Below are 21,588 nucleotides of genomic sequence, written 5' to 3'. Positions count from 1 at the left end.
GCTGATTTTTCTGAAAAGTTGTTATAAAAAAAGTTGTTGTGAAAATTAAGCATTTTAGCATCGCGTCGATTTAGATTTACCTAAAGAGAAAACACACGTAGATTTACAGTTGGAAAAAAACTGGCCGAACAATTAACGGTAATATTAGAAGGTTGTATTTACTACCCTATTATAATAATATCGTACCATTTACTTATCACTGTCCAGTAAACAACAGTCAAAGATCCATGTCATGGCTCACTGATTTGTATCTTCGTTTTATTGAACATATAAATTCACCTGTTCCTTTTTGACATTTGACCAAAATAATCGAAACAACAGAAGAAATAATCAACGTTTACCTTCAGCCCAAAACGCATGGCTTTTTCGACGTTCACTTAGAACAGATCACAGGTTTATACGTTTTTACAAATTACCTAGCCACATTGACAAAACGAAAGACTATCTTGGACGTTATGACCAGTATAGACGTTAAGCATCGCTTCAGACACGAATCTATGCCCCGTTTTTAACCCAGACTATTGCACATGTCCAGTAGTCACTCATGTCAGTTATCTTAAGTCACTTTGTTATTGCGCCATTATGGGGCCAACTGGAGAAACTTATTGAAGACGTCTGAAAAACAGCATGACTGAACCGAAAGCTGGACCTCGAAGCCCAAATGAGCTAAAAAGCTTGCAGCATACGGTTTCTTAATTCGAGAACATTTCACTTTACCAACGTTATGTAAAATTAGGATAATAAATATGTATTAAGGAATCACAAAGGTGCGAGGCTTACCGTTTTTGTGTTAATATTTATTCTAAACGTCAACTAGTTTTCTGTTCCTTAAGATCCTTCAAAATATTCTCTTTTATTGCGCGAATACACTCAATTTGATTTACCCTGAACTATGAATCAGTTTATGCGTAAGCCATCGGTATGCTCTGTATCCATGGGCAAAACGTTGAAGAGGATTCACTCGCAGAAATTTCGATCATTGAGCGAAGGTCGTGGGCCCAAGCACACATGCAACAACATGTGTGTTCATACATATGTATATGCAAGAATTACGAATTAAATAAAAAACATTAATTCGATATATATATATATATATAGGTAATAAGAAATTGCCTTATTTCACAAAGTACGTCTACCTAAAACAATTACAAGTGTTAAATATCTGCTGATATGATTTTTCTCGCTAATACGTACCGCGTTGCCCGGACTAATTTACTGTAGCACTGATTGGCAAGCGCGCCAAAAGTTCAAAACTATAGGCAGTTTGAGCTCCCGCAAAGCGCGGTATATGAGCGGCTATTTGTTCTGTCGATACCAAAAGCTATTCTTTTTAAAGACCGACGCTGAAGTATGCCGAAATGCTCAAGGCGCCAATGGACAGACCAGCTGTTTCGAAATGTTTGAGGCCGTCAACAGATGATAATTTCCTCATTGTGACGGTAGACGGTGTCTCGTTCCGGTTCAACTAGACACAGTCATTAGTACAACAGTTCGCGGTGACTCGAGTCTCTCCCCAGTGAACCTGAAGTTGAAATAGCGGTACTCTCAGTCCCCTGCACCAGAGAATTCTTTGAGGTTGTGTAAGCAATGAAGGAGCGCGCCCCCGACCATACAGGCGCTGCCTGTGTAAGGACATGTTGCCAGTCGCGTCTTAAGTCTCTTAAGCCATTGTTGTTTGTCACGGTAGGTCTTTGTCCTGTAATAGGTGCAACTGATATATTTACTTCAGCTGGTGGTTTTTTCGAACCCGATAATGGGCTTGTTTTTCCTTCTACTTTACTATTAGGTCTAAGGCCGACTTGAACTGCAATGGTCACTGAGACCGAAGTCGAAGGCCGACCTGAACCCGCACAGAAAGATTAACCTAGTTAAACAATAATTAAACCTGAATGGCTTAAACAGAACGGGACGGCAAGCGCTTACAAAAATAAATTCACTTTATTAGAATTGACAATGTTAACGACAGGACCGCGTAGTTTGTGTTGCGCCGCCATCACGCTACTTGATTTCGTATTCTGAAGACTGAACGTGAGATCAGTTTTCGTAAAACGTATGATGTTACGTAGTAATAATATAAATATTGGCAGTTAGGATATATAGTCGGGCCTTTATTCCTAGCCCGAAGGCCCATGCATACAAGTACTATGTTTGAGTTTTTCAACTGCAACAACAGTAAGCCTCTGATTACTCTACATACCTGATATAGAGTATTCTACTAGATTTCTGTTTTTGTTTGTAATCAAAAAAACTCCGCAACAATTTCTCGGAATCATGAGTTTTCTCAAAAATGTGAATGGCCTTTGTTTCACCTTCAGCGGCGTAGGACACCTGAATACAGCTGCAACAAGAAGCGCAACATTTAGTAAAGCAGTACAATAAAATTTATACGAATTAAGGCCAAATTATAGGGAAAGAACAACAAATAATATATATATATATATATATATATATATATATATATATATAACATTGTACTTATACTTTTGCAAAATCGTCAGAAAAAGCTTGTACTGGATAGAGAAACTCCCAATAAAATTATGAATGATTAAATGTTAAAACATAGCTACGACACATTATAGTCAACTTATATAGTAGTAGTCCCATTAAAGTTATCACTAAAAATAATTTTTACCGTTGATCGTTAGAAGTTGCTCGGAATGCTCCATACATATCAGTTTGAACGTTACGCACTGTGATAATTTTATCAAGTTGGATTACTCGACTTGGCCGCTGCCTGACAAAATCCTGATGATCAAATAAACGCAACACTGATTAGTAATCATACGTACACACAAAATATACACACGTGTATATATATATATAAATATTTAAAAACGTGTTCTTATGGTAACCTTGTGGAAAATCCTCGGTTCCAATACGTTTTTTTGTTATGATTTTCGCTCAAGATAAAATTTTTGCTGCGTGTTGGGAGCCCATATATTCAAATAGTATCGAACATTTCAAAGCGAAGGGTATATGACTTAGAAAACTTCATTGAATACGGAAGAATAATTTAGACGCAAGGGTGTGTTAAACCGTTCAAAACGGCGTTATGAGAAACACTGCCACGACGACTCATACTGAAACTGTTTATTTGTAAGCTACAATTTGAAATTTTAACGTTCGATAATGGAATGAACGTAGCTATATCGTAATCGCGAAATAGTAAATGCTGCAAAAAATTTCTCTCACCCTATGGTTCATTAGAGACGCTCTACTGCTTACCTCGGATGAGTCGAAAAAGAGAAGTTTTCGAGATGATAGAGCAACGTATTTTTCACGCCAAACTTCGTGAAGTCCACAACTCGGCGACACCTCCAACCATCCTGAAGAAAGATGTAATTATCAAATAAGAACAGTTACAGATGATTATTAGTTTAGGCGTTCTATCGACATAAATTAAAGACTGTTTATCTCACTTCTGCCGCTTCTGAGAACAAGGAGCCTTTTTGCCATACTGTTGTGTTGCAAATGCGTGCATCCTAACAACAAATATTTTACTAATCGAAAATTTCTGGAATGAGGCAAAATTTTCGAAATAATGAACGCCTAACTCCGAAGAAAAGCACCTTCAACTGGAGCGGAGTCACCCGAAACATGGCTCTTTCGCATCTTCTCAATGAGGTAGTCCTTTCCTTCCAGATCGAGTTGTACGGCCGTTCTTTGACTCACTTCTTCGGCATAAGCTGCAATTGAAAGGGGAAAATGTAATAGAGTTAACGCTTACAAAAGCTTCTTTTAACTGGTACAGCAATAAACCACTTCAAATTGCTGCGATTAGTAACTAAAGCTGATTAATATATCAGTTATAATACTTGTTAAAAATTCCTATGTTCAGTGCTGTAATCAGCAATTTTTTTTTCATCTTAAATTCAACGTAACCGTTAATGGCACCAGCACGTAAACGCTTGCCGTTATCCTACCACGGCACCTATGCCGCCTGCGCGAAGAAACACGCTTTTTTCCAAGTAGCGCACGTCATAAAGACACAGCACCACTCTTGAACACTTACGTAAGCGCACGCAACCTTAACGTAACTGAAAGCTGCGTTTAGGCAAAAAATTTTCGATTATTGTGTAATTTTATAGTTTGGCGTCATCGCGAATAACATAAATGTTTTGCTCAGTCTGATACGTTCGGGTTTGTTGCGCCGTAAAATCAATTCATCCGTACCTTGGCCAATATACGCATTCGAATCTATTGAACCATTACCTTAAGTAACTGTTTACTATCCTTTAGGGAGCCCTCAATCTCGAACATTAAATATATCTGTCGAAATTTAGTAGTAATCACCAGAGTTCAACGTTATCTATCGAAAGATTTCTATTATTTAGTAAAGCACTGCATCGAAAAAGGGTACACGTTGTTATAATTACTTAATTCAAAGATAATATCCCGAGACGACAGCACCGGCTTGACATGCGTGTGAGATCAAGCACTCCACTTAAAAATAACTCGTCTAAAAGTCCTATAGCAGTGAGTATACGTAATTTCGAAATCTGTGATTGGGGTCGACTCATTTTACCTAAACTTTTTTTTAACAATAAGCTAGGCTGGTTACCTCAGACCACTACAGACCATTATTTCTTCGATGGCCATAATAAATTCTATTTCATTATGCTAACAGAAAAGTTCTTAGTCTCGACCATACGCGTACAGCGAAATATTCTGTGCGCTTCGGATTTAACGAGCGTCGGTAGTGATTTTCCTTTGTACGCCAGTTTCGTATAGCAAGCTGGTGTATCAACGTTTGTGTGCATCAATGACCCCCTCGACTGATCGATGACGATGGATCATGGATATTAATTAGTGGAACAAGTCTAAATTACAAAATCCTGACCGTAAATACAGCTGAACACAAAGACTAAGGTAAGCCACATAATAAATAAAAAAAAAAACCGTTAATTCTCAAAGGGTTTACCGCAGCCCATTCGCACCTATGCTAAGGTAATTCAAAAAACATATGATTCTCATCTAGAAGGAGGTTTTATCAACTGAGGAGTTTATCGAGTGCACTGACCTGCAAACTATATAAAACTGGTCAATTTTAGGCACGTGTAAGGACAATGCGTAAAGATCTTCGCGTTTTATTTTCATATCACTACTTTTTCCGTTTGTCAAGCCAACGCCAAATGTATTTTGTATATATAGACGTGACGTCATTTGTAAATATCACTGTGAAATAACCTCCCGCCATTTTGTGCTTATTATAAATGGTAGAATCTATTTTATTTTTTTATTTATTATCATTGTTTAATAAAAAATAATTGCGTAAAAGTAACAATTACTTTTCTCTCGATGCCACTGCTTTTTCAGTAAAATTATTATTATTATTACTGTTCTATTAATTATGTATTAACCTTACTCGTTAATAATTACCATTAACTCGTTGATTCGATAAGATGTGAACCAATTTGAGCCAAAATAATGTTAAATCACTTATTATTTGGTATGTGAAGGAAAAGGCGAGAAACGCCAAAACGGGCATGCTGTAGGTTTAACGTAAATTTAAAGATCAGAAAAATCCGTTCCCATTCAAAATCAGTAGCTTTTTTTTTTATCACCAAAACATGTAACCACTAGAACTGTAACCTACTTTTGCATCAAGGGCAAATCTATTTTGCTATTCGTAAGCCTACGTACTATTTAGTGTAAGTGAGTCTAGTATTCGCCCCAAAGGTCGCGAACGTAAACGTCCATAGAATCTGTTTGTATCCCGGGCCAGACACTACGCTTTCTAAAGACTTTTCCTTAATTCGGATAACTGACGTTAGACAGCAGAAAAATCATGCCATTGACTCCGCTGTTGTTCTGTGAAATTGAACGCAACCGTCCAACAACAAACGGAAAAGAAATAGCGAGCAATGATACTAGTCTACGACTAGTTGGGCATCAACATGTTACTATCAGTTCTCGTTGTGCTCACTTAAATATCTAGACATACGTCGATTATGAAAAATAATGCTCTAGGAAGATCTCATTTAAAGCAATTATATTTACTAATCATGAAAATAGGACTATTTAGCTCATAACACAGACGGACCTCTACTATTAGAGGAACTAATTGATTTGGGATTCCATGCTCGAGCTCGGTCGTTTCGCATCACCACTCACCCCCCATGGGACTAGCCAGTATTCGTTGAGTTCTAAATGGAAAAAAGGACGCTTACGCTTTTCGTCTCATTTCGGCGAATAGATTTCGACCGGAAAGAAGCTGCCCAAATGATGAGTATTTATTCTACTCTTTTTACCCAAACAACAAATTGTGCGAAAGAACAGAAGGCGGCAGTTATCGGAACCGAAGAACGCGTGGCTCAAGGAAGGATTCTGAGATGAGCCCTTGTATGTGGTGGCCAAAAGCCGCAGACGTCAACGGGGCATATTCGTAGCACGAACACCACCGGTCTAAGCTATGCCGCGCTTATTGGATAGCAGACGCATATCGTTGATTTTAAGTGAATCTCGATAGCTGATAGCTACTAGCGTATAGAGTTGTTCACTATTAGTAGATGTATTGAGACTTCCCACGGTGTTTCTTATAGTTAGCAACTGTACGATCATTGTATCCACATTGATATATCTATTCACTATTACTGCATGGTTAAAGTTTGACTGATTGAACTGAAGTTAAATTTCGAATCGATCAGCTATAATACACGGGAGCGGGTACGTGTAGTTCAAGAGAGTTAGCTTGTGTATGGTCTTAGGGTAATAAATAGGCGGGCATCAGATTTAGAGAAAAGAATATTAATACTTCAGTGTTAAAAAGATGGGCCGCTTCCAAAATCGATCTAGAACTAAAACAATAATTTACACTTAACAAACTTTGGAGTTTTATATCTCCAGACGCGACTTCAGCGCAAAAATCAGTGCGTCAGTAATGACAATTGAAGTTGAACAAAAGTTAATAGTTTATCTGACGTTCGAATTCGAAGCCGATTTCAGATATTTTCCGTTAAAACAATGAACGAGCTTTCTAAACGTGCACGACGTAAAACAAGCAGTCCGCACAGGATTATTACGTGTCCTTTTTCTTTTGGTAGAGAAACAATTTCGAACATACCGATAAGTACATAGTGCGGTGAAATAATTTCTGCAGATGATCCCGGTTCAGACGGAGTGCTGAGGACCCTTGATGACCTTCTTTGAAGACGGCGGAGCGATTCTTCCAGTTTTTTTCTGCGTTGACGCTCTTCTTTAAGAGCGGCTCGCGTTGTCTCAAGTTGGTCCGCCAAGTGACTGGACTCAGCCGCTTCACTGGACCGTTTTAACGTTGCCCTTGAAGATGCAGAAAAATGAAAGCAATCACGTTATTGACAGCTGCTGATTCTTGATTCGATCTTTCAAGAAAACGATCCCAATGACGACAAGCGAATAGGGGGGACGCGGAAAATAGATAATCAGTGTCTATTTAGACTGAGTGCTTCCGACACAGGATGTCCTGTAGCGTAAAACGAAAGTCGATTTACAGTGTCTACCTGTAACACTAAATAAAAGAGGACATCAACAATAACCGGTTTTTTTTTTTATCAAACGCAGGCCCAATCTAGTTAGGGTCCGACAAGCAGATTTTGCGAGGTTCAGTGCTAAGTCTCCGTCGAATGCTACGGTTATTGAGGCTTAAAATGCGTAAAGAACACTAATGTACAATTGGCTTTTTCGTTTATATTTGTGCGGGTGTTCTCCGTCTGCGAAAATACAATATTCTTTGCGTTTCGAAGAGTACTTCACTTGCTACTGTTACAAGTCTGACTCTTTTGATAATAAATAACCTACTTTCAAAAGTGATAATTAAGCTATGAAGCAAAGTACACTTTGGAGTCATCCAGCGAGGTGCTTGAAGTAGTGTTTAGAAGATGTGCTAAGACCATTATGTGGTAACAAAGCATTTGTCAAAAACAACCCATAGCTTCGTTAAAGTATCGCGTAGTTAATGACTAGGGCCTAGTCTCCGTGCTAATTGGGTAAACTTCATAGAAAAATATTTGTTTACATAGGCTTACTGTTTTGTAGGGGCTTGCCTGACTGGTAAAATGGTCAAACAAATGAAACTGTAGGCAATAATGATTATTATTATTATTTTTATTGAAAATCGAACAGTTATTATTTGCCTGAATGTTTTGTTCTCGATTAACTGGACAGTCTGTGTATATAGCCTCATTATTTTTTTTTTCATAGTTTTTACTGAAAATGATGGTATAGCTTACGGCTAGATTTGTACAAAAAGACACTTCCGGGTTTCTGACCGATTACTGTAGTAAATGAAAAAAGCAGTTACTAGTGGGTTAAATATATCTATTATGGGGCATTTATTAGCAATATTTATATCAACATCTGTTGTAAGCCTCCAGTAATGGTTTAGAATGAAGGCAGTTATCCTGCAGTTGATCTAAAAGTAATGTTAAAAAAAATTTTAAAAGTAACAAAAATTTTAAAAGAAATAAAAATATCATCAATCTCGGCTGTCAAAACCCACCCGTGGTCATTTAAAAATGTTTAAACATTTAAAAATGTTTCTGTTGAATGTTTCCATATGTGTGCCAGGTTCTATTACTACCATACGGAAACGCCGTATATTGCGGCAATTTTCTAACTTTCAGCAAAAAGATCAATGGCGTAAAATTGCTTTGTTAGCCAAATATTGCACATTTTCAAGTCACCCTAACACGGACCTAATTCCAAGTGCCTGTCGATTTCGAGAGGTCCGACTCATGATCGACTATTTCACTATTTACTAAACTTTGAAGACGAAGGTCTAGGATATTAGATATTAGAATTCCCTTATTCTTATGCCATAATAAGCACATTTTCAAATATAATAATACAGTCGACGACAGAATTTGTACACAAACATCTTGTGTATCTCATCGTTAATATTAACTACTTTAGGTAACTTCAAAATTCTTTGGCAAATATTATGGACTTAGATTTACAGCGCCGTAGACGCGGAGATAGAGCTGTGTCAAGTTCTATTTTTCAGGACGTTATATCTGCATTATGCGAATCATTGTTATTACTTTTAAAAATAATATAACTTGAAAAAAAAAACGGTGGGCAAGCTCTATAGTATTCCTTTGCAAAACTTGCCTTAAGATTAAGATCCTTTGCTAACAATCCATAACTGTTTAGTGTAGACGTTGATGGAATACATGAGTTGTTTTTATTAATTATATAGTAATTGCCAGATTACTTTACATCGTAAGTAAAGTATCTTATCAATCCGCGAAAAGTGACGTTTACGCCAAATGATTGTACATTCAATGAGCGTCATAGATGAGTACTTCGGAAAAAAACTTATTTATTTATTTATAACGAATTTTTAAATTCGTACAATTACAGGCTTGAGCTAGTATATTTATTTAATCCCTGAGATATAATCATTACTTTAGAATATGTTCTGGGCAGGTAGCATTTTTCACTTCTTACCTAAAATATCACGTATACTGCATTCGCACGTTTATAACTATAATACCCCTCACATAATTCAGTTTTGACAATTTTGAGCAAGAAGGCACTGTTGTAACTTACTCTCTTTGTATTTCACATGGTAGACATTTAATCACAAATCCGCAAACATTTCTCGAAGGGAACCTCTGGAAGCACATGCTACGTCAAGTTCTTAGAGGATCCCGCTGACTAAAAAGCGGCCCTAAGCCGCCGTGGGTTCAGCCTATAGTAATTTTTTGTCGATTGCTTGAGGGATCGACCGTTTTTTGAAAGCGCAGATACATTCATAGTCCAGTTCGTTGAACACCTATGTACGCCCGGCGAAATTATCTCTTCAAAATAACTTTTCGAAATTATCACGATAACAAGCGGTACGACCGCGCGCGTCTGTCTGGATAGCGACGATACAAAGTTAGTTTTTGCCGCGCCAGGCTCACGTAGGTGTTAAACGAATTGATGCAGTAAATTATTGGCTTGTCCTTGTGTCGTCACTGCCGCCTATTATCGTGATAGTTTCGTACAAAAATACTATATTTTTGTAAATGACTTCATACAACAATGTCGTCATACCTTTAGTCGGCCATTGGTTCGCGTTAGATAACATTACTTGGTAGAATAATTTACAAAACAACAACTAAACAATTATTTGAGTGCGTGTATATGTCAGTCCAGTCAGGCCACTATTAAACCCACTAGCGAGGCATTGTGCGAATGAAACGGTGAGAACTTTCTGGACATTTCTATCTATTTGATATAGCATTTGACTCTATACCATTAGCCATTTTACTATGTCGTTGTTTCCAAAACGTGCGGTCTTTTCACCTGCAATTGTGACACGATGCAAGACGCTCAGACTCGAATAATGGCTTTTGCGCCTCCAGCAAGTGGAGGGAGCAGGACGACGGTTTCAGCGTCGACGCTACCCAGGTAGGCAGGATGCATGGTCAAGCTGGCGACATGCAGTCCATATATCACGATAGGGATTATATTTAGCGACGAAAGATGAAGGTGGCGTAGAGAAGAAGGGCAATTAGTATAAAAACGATAACGAAATATCTAGTAGTTGTGAAGGGCTGAAAGGTCAATCGTATCGAGATTCAAGGAGGCGCTGGTGGCAAAGTGATTAGCGGCCACGACGGCAGTCACTATGCTGACTATGCATCTGATGGCGTATACGTTACGTTATATGCAACATATGAGAAGCCATTGCTGATAAAAGTTCATGGTGATTTGGAAAAGGCCGTTAACCTGGATCCTTTCTTGGACAACTTACATTGGAAATGGCTCTTGAGTGTAACACATATAATATAATCAGGATGGAAAAAAGAAAGAACAAATGTGGCTTTGGGAAAAAAATACCCTCAAAATATATGTAAATACATACGCGAGCCAGTAAAAATGTTGTGTCTGTGATGGGAGTAACATGTTTTCTAGCTAAACTTATGGACGCGACAGTATATTGGGTCCGAACCTATGAGTAGAGAATCTTTAAATTTCTGCTCGTAAAAATACGGGCAGTAGGAAAGATAGCAAAGAGAGAATTCGTTCAAACTGCCCGTATAGCCTTTTATTCTGTCAGGGAAATCTTGACCACCGAGGCCTGTCGAAAAAAAAAATTGAGAGTCAGCTATGGAAAAAGTTTCTGACAAACTTGAAATTACGAAGGAAGACCTTCAGCCTTGCGCTAGAAGAGGCCAACCGGCTGAATCGTCAAATGTTTAACCTCGTTAGCAGAAGCGTAGAAAGATTATATCAAAAAAATCAAAAACGAAACAAATAGGTATTAATTACAAACAATCGTATACAGTCAGTGTGTGTAGGTTAAAATAGATAGCATCGTTGTACGATTCATATTGGCATGAAATAATAAAATGAGCCTTATAAGCAGTATAAAAGTGATACAGCTTAATGGTATATCACTTTTATACTGTATATATTACTTTTGTACAGCAAACCGGACTCACGATTCAACGTGAGGGGGGCTGTATTTGTAGCATGCACATTGTATCGTAGATTAAGTTTATTATTGTTGGATATTTCGATAACTATTCTATAAATTTTCCTATATAAGCGGTAAAAGCATAGTAACTATTATACGGCAATATTAATTCGATGTTTTGGAATATTCTAAATAGTTCCGTGAAATGAAGCAGAATGTGTTTTGTATGTCAATTTATGTTGATCAAATTGACTGCTTGATAACCCATTGGTGTGTAGAGTTAATCCAATTGTTTCATGGAACAGTGCCAAAGGCCCGTGCGAAATTGTAGGGCTGAGAAAGGCTGTCGATGGCGGTGGATGTCGGCGCCACTTGCCCTGTTTAAAGCTCGCGTCTGAATAAGGCCGGCTCAATCCTAAACCTGCACAGCAAGCTCTTTAAAAGCGCTTAACATGTTCTGGCCCTAGGAGTGGCTTAAACACACCGGTCAGTCAGTACACGAACAGCTTCGTATCGTGCGATATAGAGGACTTCTGAAAGTCAGGCTAAATAGCTTGCCACAGAAGTAAGATGATGCTAACATGTGGAGTGCTTAGGCGACCTGGAGGGGCTCTAACCCTATCCGCTCGAAACCTAGTTCGTCGAGTACGCTACAGAATTTGACAGATATGAACCTGGTCAGTTGATCAGGTGGCACACGTTGCTACCTTCTATTCGACCGTAGTCAATTAAACGAGGATCGAAGTCGGTTTGAAGTTATCTGTCAGAGACGAATCTATGTAATGCCTCACTTCAACGGAAACAAGTCCTAACGTCGACACTGAGCCCTACGCTTAATCCACATGAAATAAGCATTGAGCCATAAGTAAATCATATTTCTTGAAGCGTCTCATAACCAAGTACAACGTCTTTTTCATCTTATACATATATACCTGTTATTAGATATACCGTACATAAAAGACATTATTGTAAAGAAGAGAGAAAAAATGTGGTCGTGAATATAGAAGAAATAAGCAATATTCAACTCAGCAGAAAAGAAACCCATTCGTTTCTACGTCCGATCGTCTAAATGACTCAGCAATAATTGGCATATTAATTGATGGTGGTTCGTATCCGCTCTTCCAACTGAGTTATACGAGGCTTTTGGTTCTTTTTTGAGGGATACGCACATTGCCAATGAAACATTTTCGAATCTAAGCTGTTTCAAAGGAAGTGCTTATTCCACATGATACACTTAGTTAGCATTTACCCAGTTTGGAGTGAATGTAAATGATCGATGTAGGCCGTTGTGATTTCGTAGACTTTGTCATTGGCTCAACACAAACGTAATGTTTAACCCATCCCATTCGTGCTATATCATATTTAGTTTCTAGGTAATGAAATAAAATACATACTTAATATATACCCGAACGTTTATTTATTTGTATTAGGCAAACCTATCGTGTATTATAAAATCTTATTTGATTGAAATTTATGCAAATTATTTGAGTGAAAAATTGTTAGAGGAATTTTTAGGCCAATCTTGGATTAGTAATACATTGCTGATTTGAGATACGCTTATCCGACAATGTTGACCGGGTGATTGATTTTCACCCCTTCGTAAACTGGCCTAAAAGAAAACCCGTGATTGCCGACAGTTGACTAATATCACTTTGTTCTACTGTCATTTTGCGTCAAACCTGGGGATTAAAGGCTCTGCCCAAAAAATACTTATTTGGTTCTCCCCACAATTGAAAGTCCACATTTAATAATTAATTTCAAGGGAACCGAGCGGATTTAGGCAGGTACATATTAGTAGTTCGGGTAGAAACTTAGTAACTTCCTTAAGTATAGCTGTCATATAGAGCACCCTCTCGGCAGTATGTAGGAGACAGTTATCTTGCTATTGATAACGAGATGATCTATGGATGCGTCATAATTATCAGGCTTCCCTTTGAAGGTTGTAGTCACTTAATCAACTACTCATCATACAAGTGGACAGAGAGTAGCCAACGACCGTCTACTGACTGGACAAAATTAAGCTGCACCATTTTTAAGAACATACGAATATTTTACAATATTTTGTTTTAGGCTGTACCATAAGTTTCTAGTGTATCAAGTTCACTCTCTTCGGTATTTATCAGGTCAGATTCTGGGACCGTCGAACGTCAAAATATTAAAGAATTTTTATTAAGTACATCTAGCTATCTGCAGTGACGACGAGAATTGGCAACATAGTCTATTATGAACTTTGTAAATCTTACTCAGTATGATCATGCCCTTGGAGTTGAGTTCTCTTCATACAAATAGCCTGTGAAGCGTTCTTACGACAATACAGCAGCCCTCATTTTAACCTCGCTTTGTTCTATCCGCTGAAGAAATAGCTTTCAGGCAATCTTCTTGACATAATGTCATAACATACTTTTATAAGGATGTAATTAATTTTAGCCATGCGCATGTTGACCTTAATTTCCCACACGCGATAGCAGACATGGCTTATTCAGCACGAATTTGCCGCCAGTTGTAGCCAGATCTTTTTCGCTTTGGCTCTACATGAAATATAAGAAACATTTTTTAGGTGATTGTCGAGTCAAAGTGCATCGTAAAAATTTACTATTATTATTCTTTGGACATTAAGAAAACGTTAGACCAACCTTTGTACATATTTTGAAGCTTTGCGAGCAGCAAAAGTCAGTTTCTTCAGTATGATATCCAAAACATAAGATCCGTTGATAGAAATTGCCGACTATATATTTCCGAAAAAAGAAAGAAAAGAAAACGACATGAACGTGCATTGATGAGGGCATCGGTCGCCACACTTTTCAACTTGTAAGTAAGGATATATCTTTTTTTCAAGTGTGCAGCATTAGAATGATAATATCGCACTACAAATCTTGAACTTATTGGGAACAATCATGAGTGTTTCAGCGGAGCTCTCCGCCTTGAAAGCTAATTGAGAATTAGGAAAAAACTGATTTATAAATAGCCCGAACAGCTTTTTCCATTGTCAGTTTTTAGTGCTGTGCGCTTTGTACCAAACGATTGCCTCTATGTTTTTGTCGTTCTGTCTTGCAGTTTCCAATACACACATAAACGATTGAGGTAAGGTCCGGAATAGCGTTCAAACATTAGCTCTAGCGTATGACGAATAGAGCATTCTGTTTTCACCGACTTTTCAGTTTGATAGATCTTCAAAAGTACCGTTTGGCGTTCAGTCTTAGAAGTTGCGTGACTGCACAATCCATTCAAGGGAAATCGCTAGATCCACGGGCTTTCAACTTACAAGCACACTATACAAAACGAAAAAAGCTATAGGGCTGATAATCATAACACCGCCATAACAATCACACATATATATATATATATAGTACGCATAGTATTACTATACAAAAATGATTAAATTAAGTTTCTCTATACACTACAAGCAATTGAATTTACATTGCGACTTGCGTCGTTAAACACGACATTGGGAAATTCGTTCGTAAGGCTATGTAATATAAAGGGGAGACTTCTTCAGAATTCATTCAATGTCTTGGCTATAGAATGTATTAGTCTGTGAAATAACGCTGAGTTGAGCCAGCGAGTTCTATTATAAAAGCTAGATATTTGGAAATTAGAAGCTTCTACAGAATTTTACATTAGCATACAAGTGAACTCCTAACCGGACAGCATGTTCTATTCTACTAAATAAAAGGTTCCACGTTGTTTAAGGCGCTAGCTTCTAAGGATCAGTAGGTAAGGGGCACTTTCAAATTATCAAAGAGTCGCCTTAATAAGCAACGAAAAAAAAATCAAAATTAAAAAAAACGTTTAGAGAAATAGGCGATGGTTGTGCACAGTGAGGCAGACCCACAACAATGAGTTAATGATCTGCGAATTGCAGCTGCTTGCTGCACTATTTCTGGAGACGCCGTTTCCGCGAGGGGGTATGCGCTGCGCGCGTTGATTTATCAAGAAATGTTCAATATAGTGGGCGAATCGTAATGAGGAACGCACAGAATCAGCGTTCACCCTACAGGCTCAGCGGCAATACGACAGCCATTTGATTACTGAAGACGCTAAAAACTGCAATTTGCACATTTTTCGGAGTTTTGAATACTTCTCCGTAGTCGAACACATTCATACACGGCGTAGTATAACTAATGCGTCTCTCGGCAGTTTCAGATACTTATGTAAGCTTGCTTGCTGTCACTCAATAAACGGCGCGCATATTCAAAATAGTATATGACGAAAAATGGTCGGATCGATTGCAACCAGCTATTCCTTAAGGCAATCAAACGCTTCAGACTAAGCAACTGGATCGGGAGGTTCGACTTACTTGTTTAGAGTGCTTTTGTAGAGTCGATGATGGGTTCTTATGGGTGGTTTTAGGGGAACGTTGGGCTCACTATGAGAATTCGGAGCCTCAATAGAGACGGTCCAGATATCATCTTCGTCAACACTTGAATCCAGCGGTGTAAAGGGAGAGAGGCTACGACTTCCCACGTCGAAGCGCTTGCCACCGCTATTGGATACGGGAAATATAGGATCTGCCTGCAATGTAGCGCGTATCCTAATTCTGTCAATACGTCCTACGTAAAACGGCTATAGACAACTCTGCGTCGACAAGTTTGGTCAAAAAAATTAATGAATAATCTAGAAAGAAAGTTAAAGAAGAAACTATGTGGCAGTGAGTACAAGATCCGAACAGAATGGTCGAAGAATGCAACACATAGTGGTAAAGAGTCAGTTTAATTCTGCGGAAAAACTATTAAGTCTAACCATTTAACTACCTCGAATCCGATCGTGTGTACTGTAAATATCCAAATGGTACCCCCGTTCCACTGGGGTAAGAGACTGGAAACGCAATCAACAACTGGCTAAAACTGCTTGATTTCATTACGATACATCAATAGTTTTTTTTTCCCTATTTTGTTCGTATCGGCAACTACGAAGACGGCTCTTCGGCCGTATGTCTACAGTTTGAGGTAGAACAAACGCTGTGTCTCCATTGATTATCTTTTCCGAATTTCATATAGGCCACTGAACAGGTGGCTGTGTCTTCGTCGATGCCAACGGTGATTTGACAGTCTTATCTAGACAACTCCTATTTGACAGTTGAGCTATGCATGGTTATGTGCATGCACGATTATCAGGTACGTAACGTCCTTGGCTGGCTGGAGTAGGGTGTGCGGAGATTTTCAGAAACATTAGTACTGCGGAATGAACAAAGCCCACTGACAGTCAGTCGGAGTCAATTGCAACAGAGGCCAAGCCGCTATAAAGAGTGATAAAGCGGCTGAGTAATCTAGGAACAGTAAACCATATTCCACGACGCGATTTGGATCATTAACAAAAACATCCTCAAAACCTCTCCATACTGCTTTCTAACAAAGCAATTCAAATTTTTTCAATCAAAAAAAGTCATGTCGGGACATTAAGAGGTCCGCAGAGAGATTAGTTTAACTCCAATTGCCCCCTTGGTAGAACAATAATAACAGTGATACTAATTAGGTATATTCGCGTTAGAATGACAGGCTTTGCTAGGGTACGGATAGGGACAATCCCTGTTGATATTCTAGTGGAAGAAAAACTGATGAGATATCTTCAATGAACCTGACATTGTTACGAAACATCACATTCCCGTAATCGCCTACAAACTCCAGCCGTCGCATTAAATTTCCTGTTGTTGACTGACGTAAAAACGCCAGAAGGTACAAAACAAAAGTATGATCGTTCGCGTTCATACAGAAAGATTGCAATCCACAAAGTGCGTATCTATATTTTAATATCAGACTAGTTTTCGTCTCATGGTGGTAAGCTGCCAACGAGAAGAGCGTATCTTTTTTATGAAAACGAATTGTTCAATATTATTACTGGTATTCGGTTCGCTTACCACTTTGATCAGTAGTAAATATGCAATAATTACAGGTTATGACAGATTCTTATATAAGTATGGAATAAATCTTTGGTGCGACGCGTAGAAAATAGAGGAAACATTTTTATTGTCGTGATCTATGCGACATGCACTTGAACACGGCGGTCTTTTTTGACCTATCAATCTGCACAGCTGGCCCATACGGCAACCAAATGACTAGTCGTTTCGTGGCCCCCCAGTGACCCAGCTCTAGGCCAGTTCACCTAAACACCACGGTCACCGAAAGCGATCATCAGGTCTGCTTTGTAAATACGTACATGCGATGTTCGACTTTCGATGATAATGTAATCTTGCACGAGATGAGTTGCTGATCCTACTGCTTGCCGTGGGTCCCGCTCAAGCATTCGTTTGAACGATTCGTTGAGAGTTCCGACGCTACTAACTGACGATGATGATATCTCTTTCCGTCCAACTTGCCCCTGAGTTTCAAAGATCCCTTCGTCTAAGTTTGTCCTTCGCAGCCGTCGATAACGACGAGAGGACGCCGTCAGCTCACGTAAGACGTTCTAAAAATAACAAAACGAGTCAAAGCGTCTCTGTTTGGCTACGTTCTAATCAAGGTATTTTTTGTTGATTTCAACGTAAATAAACTGGTTATAGGAACTGGGCCGAGGGACGATTCTAGCGAGCTGAAGCGTTTCCATTATTCAGCCATAGATGATATGTACTAATTTGTCTAGGTTTTACTTCCTGTAGTAGCATGGCTAGAGTAACATTTTTTTTTTACCACGCTACAATAACCGAGCTAGTTGTTATCACGAACGTTAGTTCAGGTATAAATAACTCGCTGCGTAAAAGTATGTTTCCCATTCATATATAATAACAGTATCTGTAAATACCTCTCAATATGCAGCGGCATCCTGGTCTGTTTCAATTAGAGACTGTTTCCAAGTTCTTCCATTGGATAAGGCCATATTAATCTAGTATGATAGAAACTGAAAGGTTGTGATATTCAAGGTAATGACGTCTGATACTAAACAAAAAATCTGACAAAACAAGAACCACATATCGCTTTGTTGAGGGGAAAGATTTACTAATATTAACTGCCATTGACCTCAAGAAACATTCTGCCCCACTAGCTGAAACTTGAGTAATTTAAGCCAGCTACATAATAGGCTGAAACATTGTTTTCCATTTGGATGGTTAACTGAACCTATTTTGTGATGGTTTACGATTTTATTTCATAGAATTTCGTTAAAGATTTTTTATAATACATTTGAAGGGTTGAAGGAAGGACGCAGCATGTATAAAAACAGCGTGAAAATCGAACGACAAAAGAAGACACAGTTCTCACCTTTTGCTATTTCGATTAGCACCGATTAATCCGTCACAAGTGAGTACCCCCTATATCACTGACGCAGCACAAATAACTAGTCACGCCTATACTCCATATATATTAATCCACAGACCTGCCCGGGGTCTAATAGACGAAGCATGATCGACTCATAGAAGTTTTCACGGCAGCTCCCAACATAGCAATAAGCATAACAATGTGTCTCTTGTGTTTTTTATTAGAATCTTACCATGACGAGCATGTCGAATGAACCGCTATGCTAAATGAAAACGAGTGGCGCACTCGTTTTGACAAAGCTGAAAGATATGGCTAGCTTCTATTCAACTCCTGCATGTGTTTCCAGTTCATCCCCGAGAACGTGCTGGGCTTTAGCTACACAACATACACTATCAATAAAACACTACAGCATGTAAACGTAATTCAGCGAAAACCTATCCGGCATGCTACTTTTAAATTCATCTGATCCGATTCGATCCGCACTCCTTTATATATTCGAGGTTGCTGGCACTCGCCCTCTTCCTATCGAACTCTCCACTGTCGTAATTAGCAAAAGAGGAGCTCCTTTGCAGCCCGGGTCACATGGGGCAGTGGCCGTGCTCACGACAAGAAATCACACGCGTGAGGTGATAGCCCGCACAGTAGAAATACTCCCGCATCACGGGACACATGTCCAACTCAGAATGCCACTATTTATCAAATATTGCAGCAGGCCGCTCCGAGCATATCTCGGGATCATCAACGATATGGGGGGCCAAGCGTGATAACCCCCGGCAGAGCAGGCACGTCGCCCCAAAGCATTGCCGTACACGTCGTTGATTTAGAAAACGAAAATGTTTAAAGTTTATCTTGGTGATTTTCGGACTTGCTGGTAGTCGGTAGGTACCAATAAGCAAGCAAAGAAAAACACACACGAACAATGCAATACGCATTCACGAACAATAAATTTTAAGGTATCCCGGTTTATCTTGAATGCAGTGAAGATGGATGCATTAATCTCTGCGGTCCATTGCTGAGCTGTTTATTGTCTCCGCAGCGACAAGTGGAATGGCAAAGTCCTTTGACGTTTAAGAGTATATGTGTACTTCCCTAGAAGTTGAGACGTGTGCGCGGACGGGACGCGCTGCGTCGTCAGATCGTTGCAATACAGCGGGCAAGTAGGCAATGTCGCACGCGCCTCTGTATTCGTAACCTGTAAAGGGAGGCCAATTGGACAATACGTTCGTACGCCAATACGTATACCACTACGCGTCTAGTACGATGGACAGTGGAAAATTTCATTCAGATTTCGCTGTCATGGAGTTTAATTTGCTTTATCTAAGTCATTGGCCGGACAATCCATTTCGACCTAATGTCCGTCTCCCCGTATTAAATTCCATACATGAATTTCTTTGCCACTTTGCTCCATCCTGAATTATTGCTCCTGCATGAAAAACTGTCGGTAATAATATTAGGGTACGCCATAGGTGAATGACCGTCCAGAACTGGGGTATAATAAAGGTGCAAAGGGAAAGCTCTTCGTCAAAATTGGTTACACTCAAGTCTTTACGCCACGTACCCGTGGTGAAGCCACGAAACTGCAAACAGGTGCTATCTGATAAAAGTTACAAATACACACGAACAAACCGATTCCGACTTTCGTTACGTACTTTCAACAGCGACAAAAAGAATACGCGGACAAAGGAATCGTCTGTTAGGAAAGCAGCTGACCTTGGCCGCTTCCTTTTGATGCGAGGCGATGTCAGCGTGGAAAGGTGCTTAATGGCGTTGAGAGAGATGTAGTGAAAACGTACGGAAAATATAATAGATTAGATGAAAAAAATACACTATTTCACGTCAAGGAAGAAACAGGTATGCATGAAACAAGCTTCAGCCACCGCTTGGGCAAGGAATCTGCGATGCTCTTCTACGTCAGGGAGTATATATGCATATAGTATAGAACTGGGTATATATGTATTTTTTTTGTTTCAATCGTAAAACAATCAGGAGGTGCACCACTGGGCGCACTAAAAATGTCTGTCCATTTATAACTCCTATTGCAATACTGAGTTCGCGCCGCACAAGGCGCAATTACGAACTTATCAGGCTCCCACCGAATAGAAAACTGGAGCACGTTATCTATCTAATTAAACATCGAGCATTAGCCTTCGTATTTTCTTGTCTTGCAATTGGTCCGCTATTAATAATGAAAACTTGAACTTAAGCCTATCTTATCAGCCGAGAATTTTCAATGTGAAATATTCGTACGAGCATATCTACGTTTCTACAATGGATGGATGGACGGATGTGGGGGCGACGTTCAAATAAAATACAGGCCTGCCTACGATGCAACACGGTACCACAGCGCAATTCAAGTAGACTGCTACTCCAATGAATCGTATCGAGATTATCTGATGTTTACAAAATAACTCGTCTAAAGTGACAGTTTCTCTTACGGTTTGTTTCTAAAGCTGTACCCAAACAAAAATGGCAGAAACAACATTTCTGGCGGCCACGTTTATTTAATATAACCACTATCTACAGCTTTAATCCATGACCTAAACCACTAAATAGATATTTCTTCCTGTACCCGCAAATAACGTTTCAACAGTGACTACGCGTTAAGCCACAATGGTAGGCGTAAACTCGCCAAGGTGTTGCTCATATAATCTATATTCGGAAAATTTCGATGCAAATTAACTTTGCGCTGATAGCAGGACGAAAGACCTAAAAATATAAGGGTTCAAAGCGGCCAAAAGGCTCGAAAAATGCCACAAGGTGCAAAACGACTGACCGTTAGAGCTTATCTGGACGAGCCAATTTGCAGGACAAGTGTCTAGAATTGCCGCCAATTTCTATGCAAAAAAAAGCCGTCGTGAATCAATAATTGCTTTTCGAGTAAATTTACCTTAAATTGATGAATTCTTAGGTATTTTAATCCCTAAAGCCTGTAGAGAATCTCTCGATTTACCTTATGTAAAAGACTTCTTCCGATTTTACAGAGGCTACACAAAAACAGGGGATAACGAATGCTGC

The 21,588-nt window shown here is 39.1% G+C and overlaps 1 protein-coding gene across 2 annotated transcripts; it reads right to left on the bottom strand.

Annotated features, from left to right (window-relative positions):
- Positions 1–224: 224 nt before the first annotated feature.
- On the bottom strand, positions 225–20,199 carry LOC111265992 (uncharacterized). 2 transcript variants are annotated; one of them, XM_022843096.2, is made up of 10 exons: positions 20,132–20,194; positions 18,806–19,765; positions 17,540–17,788; positions 15,684–15,898; positions 7,064–7,278; positions 3,570–3,686; positions 3,226–3,326; positions 2,633–2,745; positions 2,198–2,338; positions 225–1,696 (listed from the first exon to the last, which is right to left on the bottom strand). In XM_022843096.2, exons 2-10 carry the CDS (start codon positions 18,815–18,817, stop codon positions 1,546–1,548), a joined length of 1,314 nt encoding a protein of 437 aa, XP_022698831.1. In that variant the 5' UTR covers positions 18,818–19,765; positions 20,132–20,194; the 3' UTR covers positions 225–1,545. The 2 variants fall into 2 exon arrangements, with proteins under 2 accessions (XP_022698831.1, XP_022698832.1); XM_022843097.2 differs by having other exon boundaries at positions 18,577–20,199.
- Positions 20,200–21,588: the final 1,389 nt, after the last annotated feature.

The sequence above is a fragment of the Varroa jacobsoni genome, unplaced genomic scaffold (genome assembly GCF_002532875.2).
Source record: "Varroa jacobsoni isolate VJ856 unplaced genomic scaffold, vjacob_1.0 scaffold_1038, whole genome shotgun sequence".
NCBI classification, from domain to species: domain Eukaryota; kingdom Metazoa; phylum Arthropoda; class Arachnida; order Mesostigmata; family Varroidae; genus Varroa; species Varroa jacobsoni.
Note: the sequence above shows the minus strand (reverse complement) of the source record. Positions and strands in the feature narration are given on the sequence as shown.

Coding starts and splice junctions, on each gene's coding strand:
- LOC111265992 (XM_022843096.2), bottom strand. Junction 3,687..7,063: donor ACCGCACTATGTACTTATCG/GTATGTTCGAAA, acceptor TTTCAATTGCAG/CTTATGCCGAAGAAGTGAGT. Junction 3,327..3,569: donor TGACTCCGCTCCAGTTGAAG/GTGCTTTTCTTC, acceptor ATCTTTCTTCAG/GATGGTTGGAGGTGTCGCCG.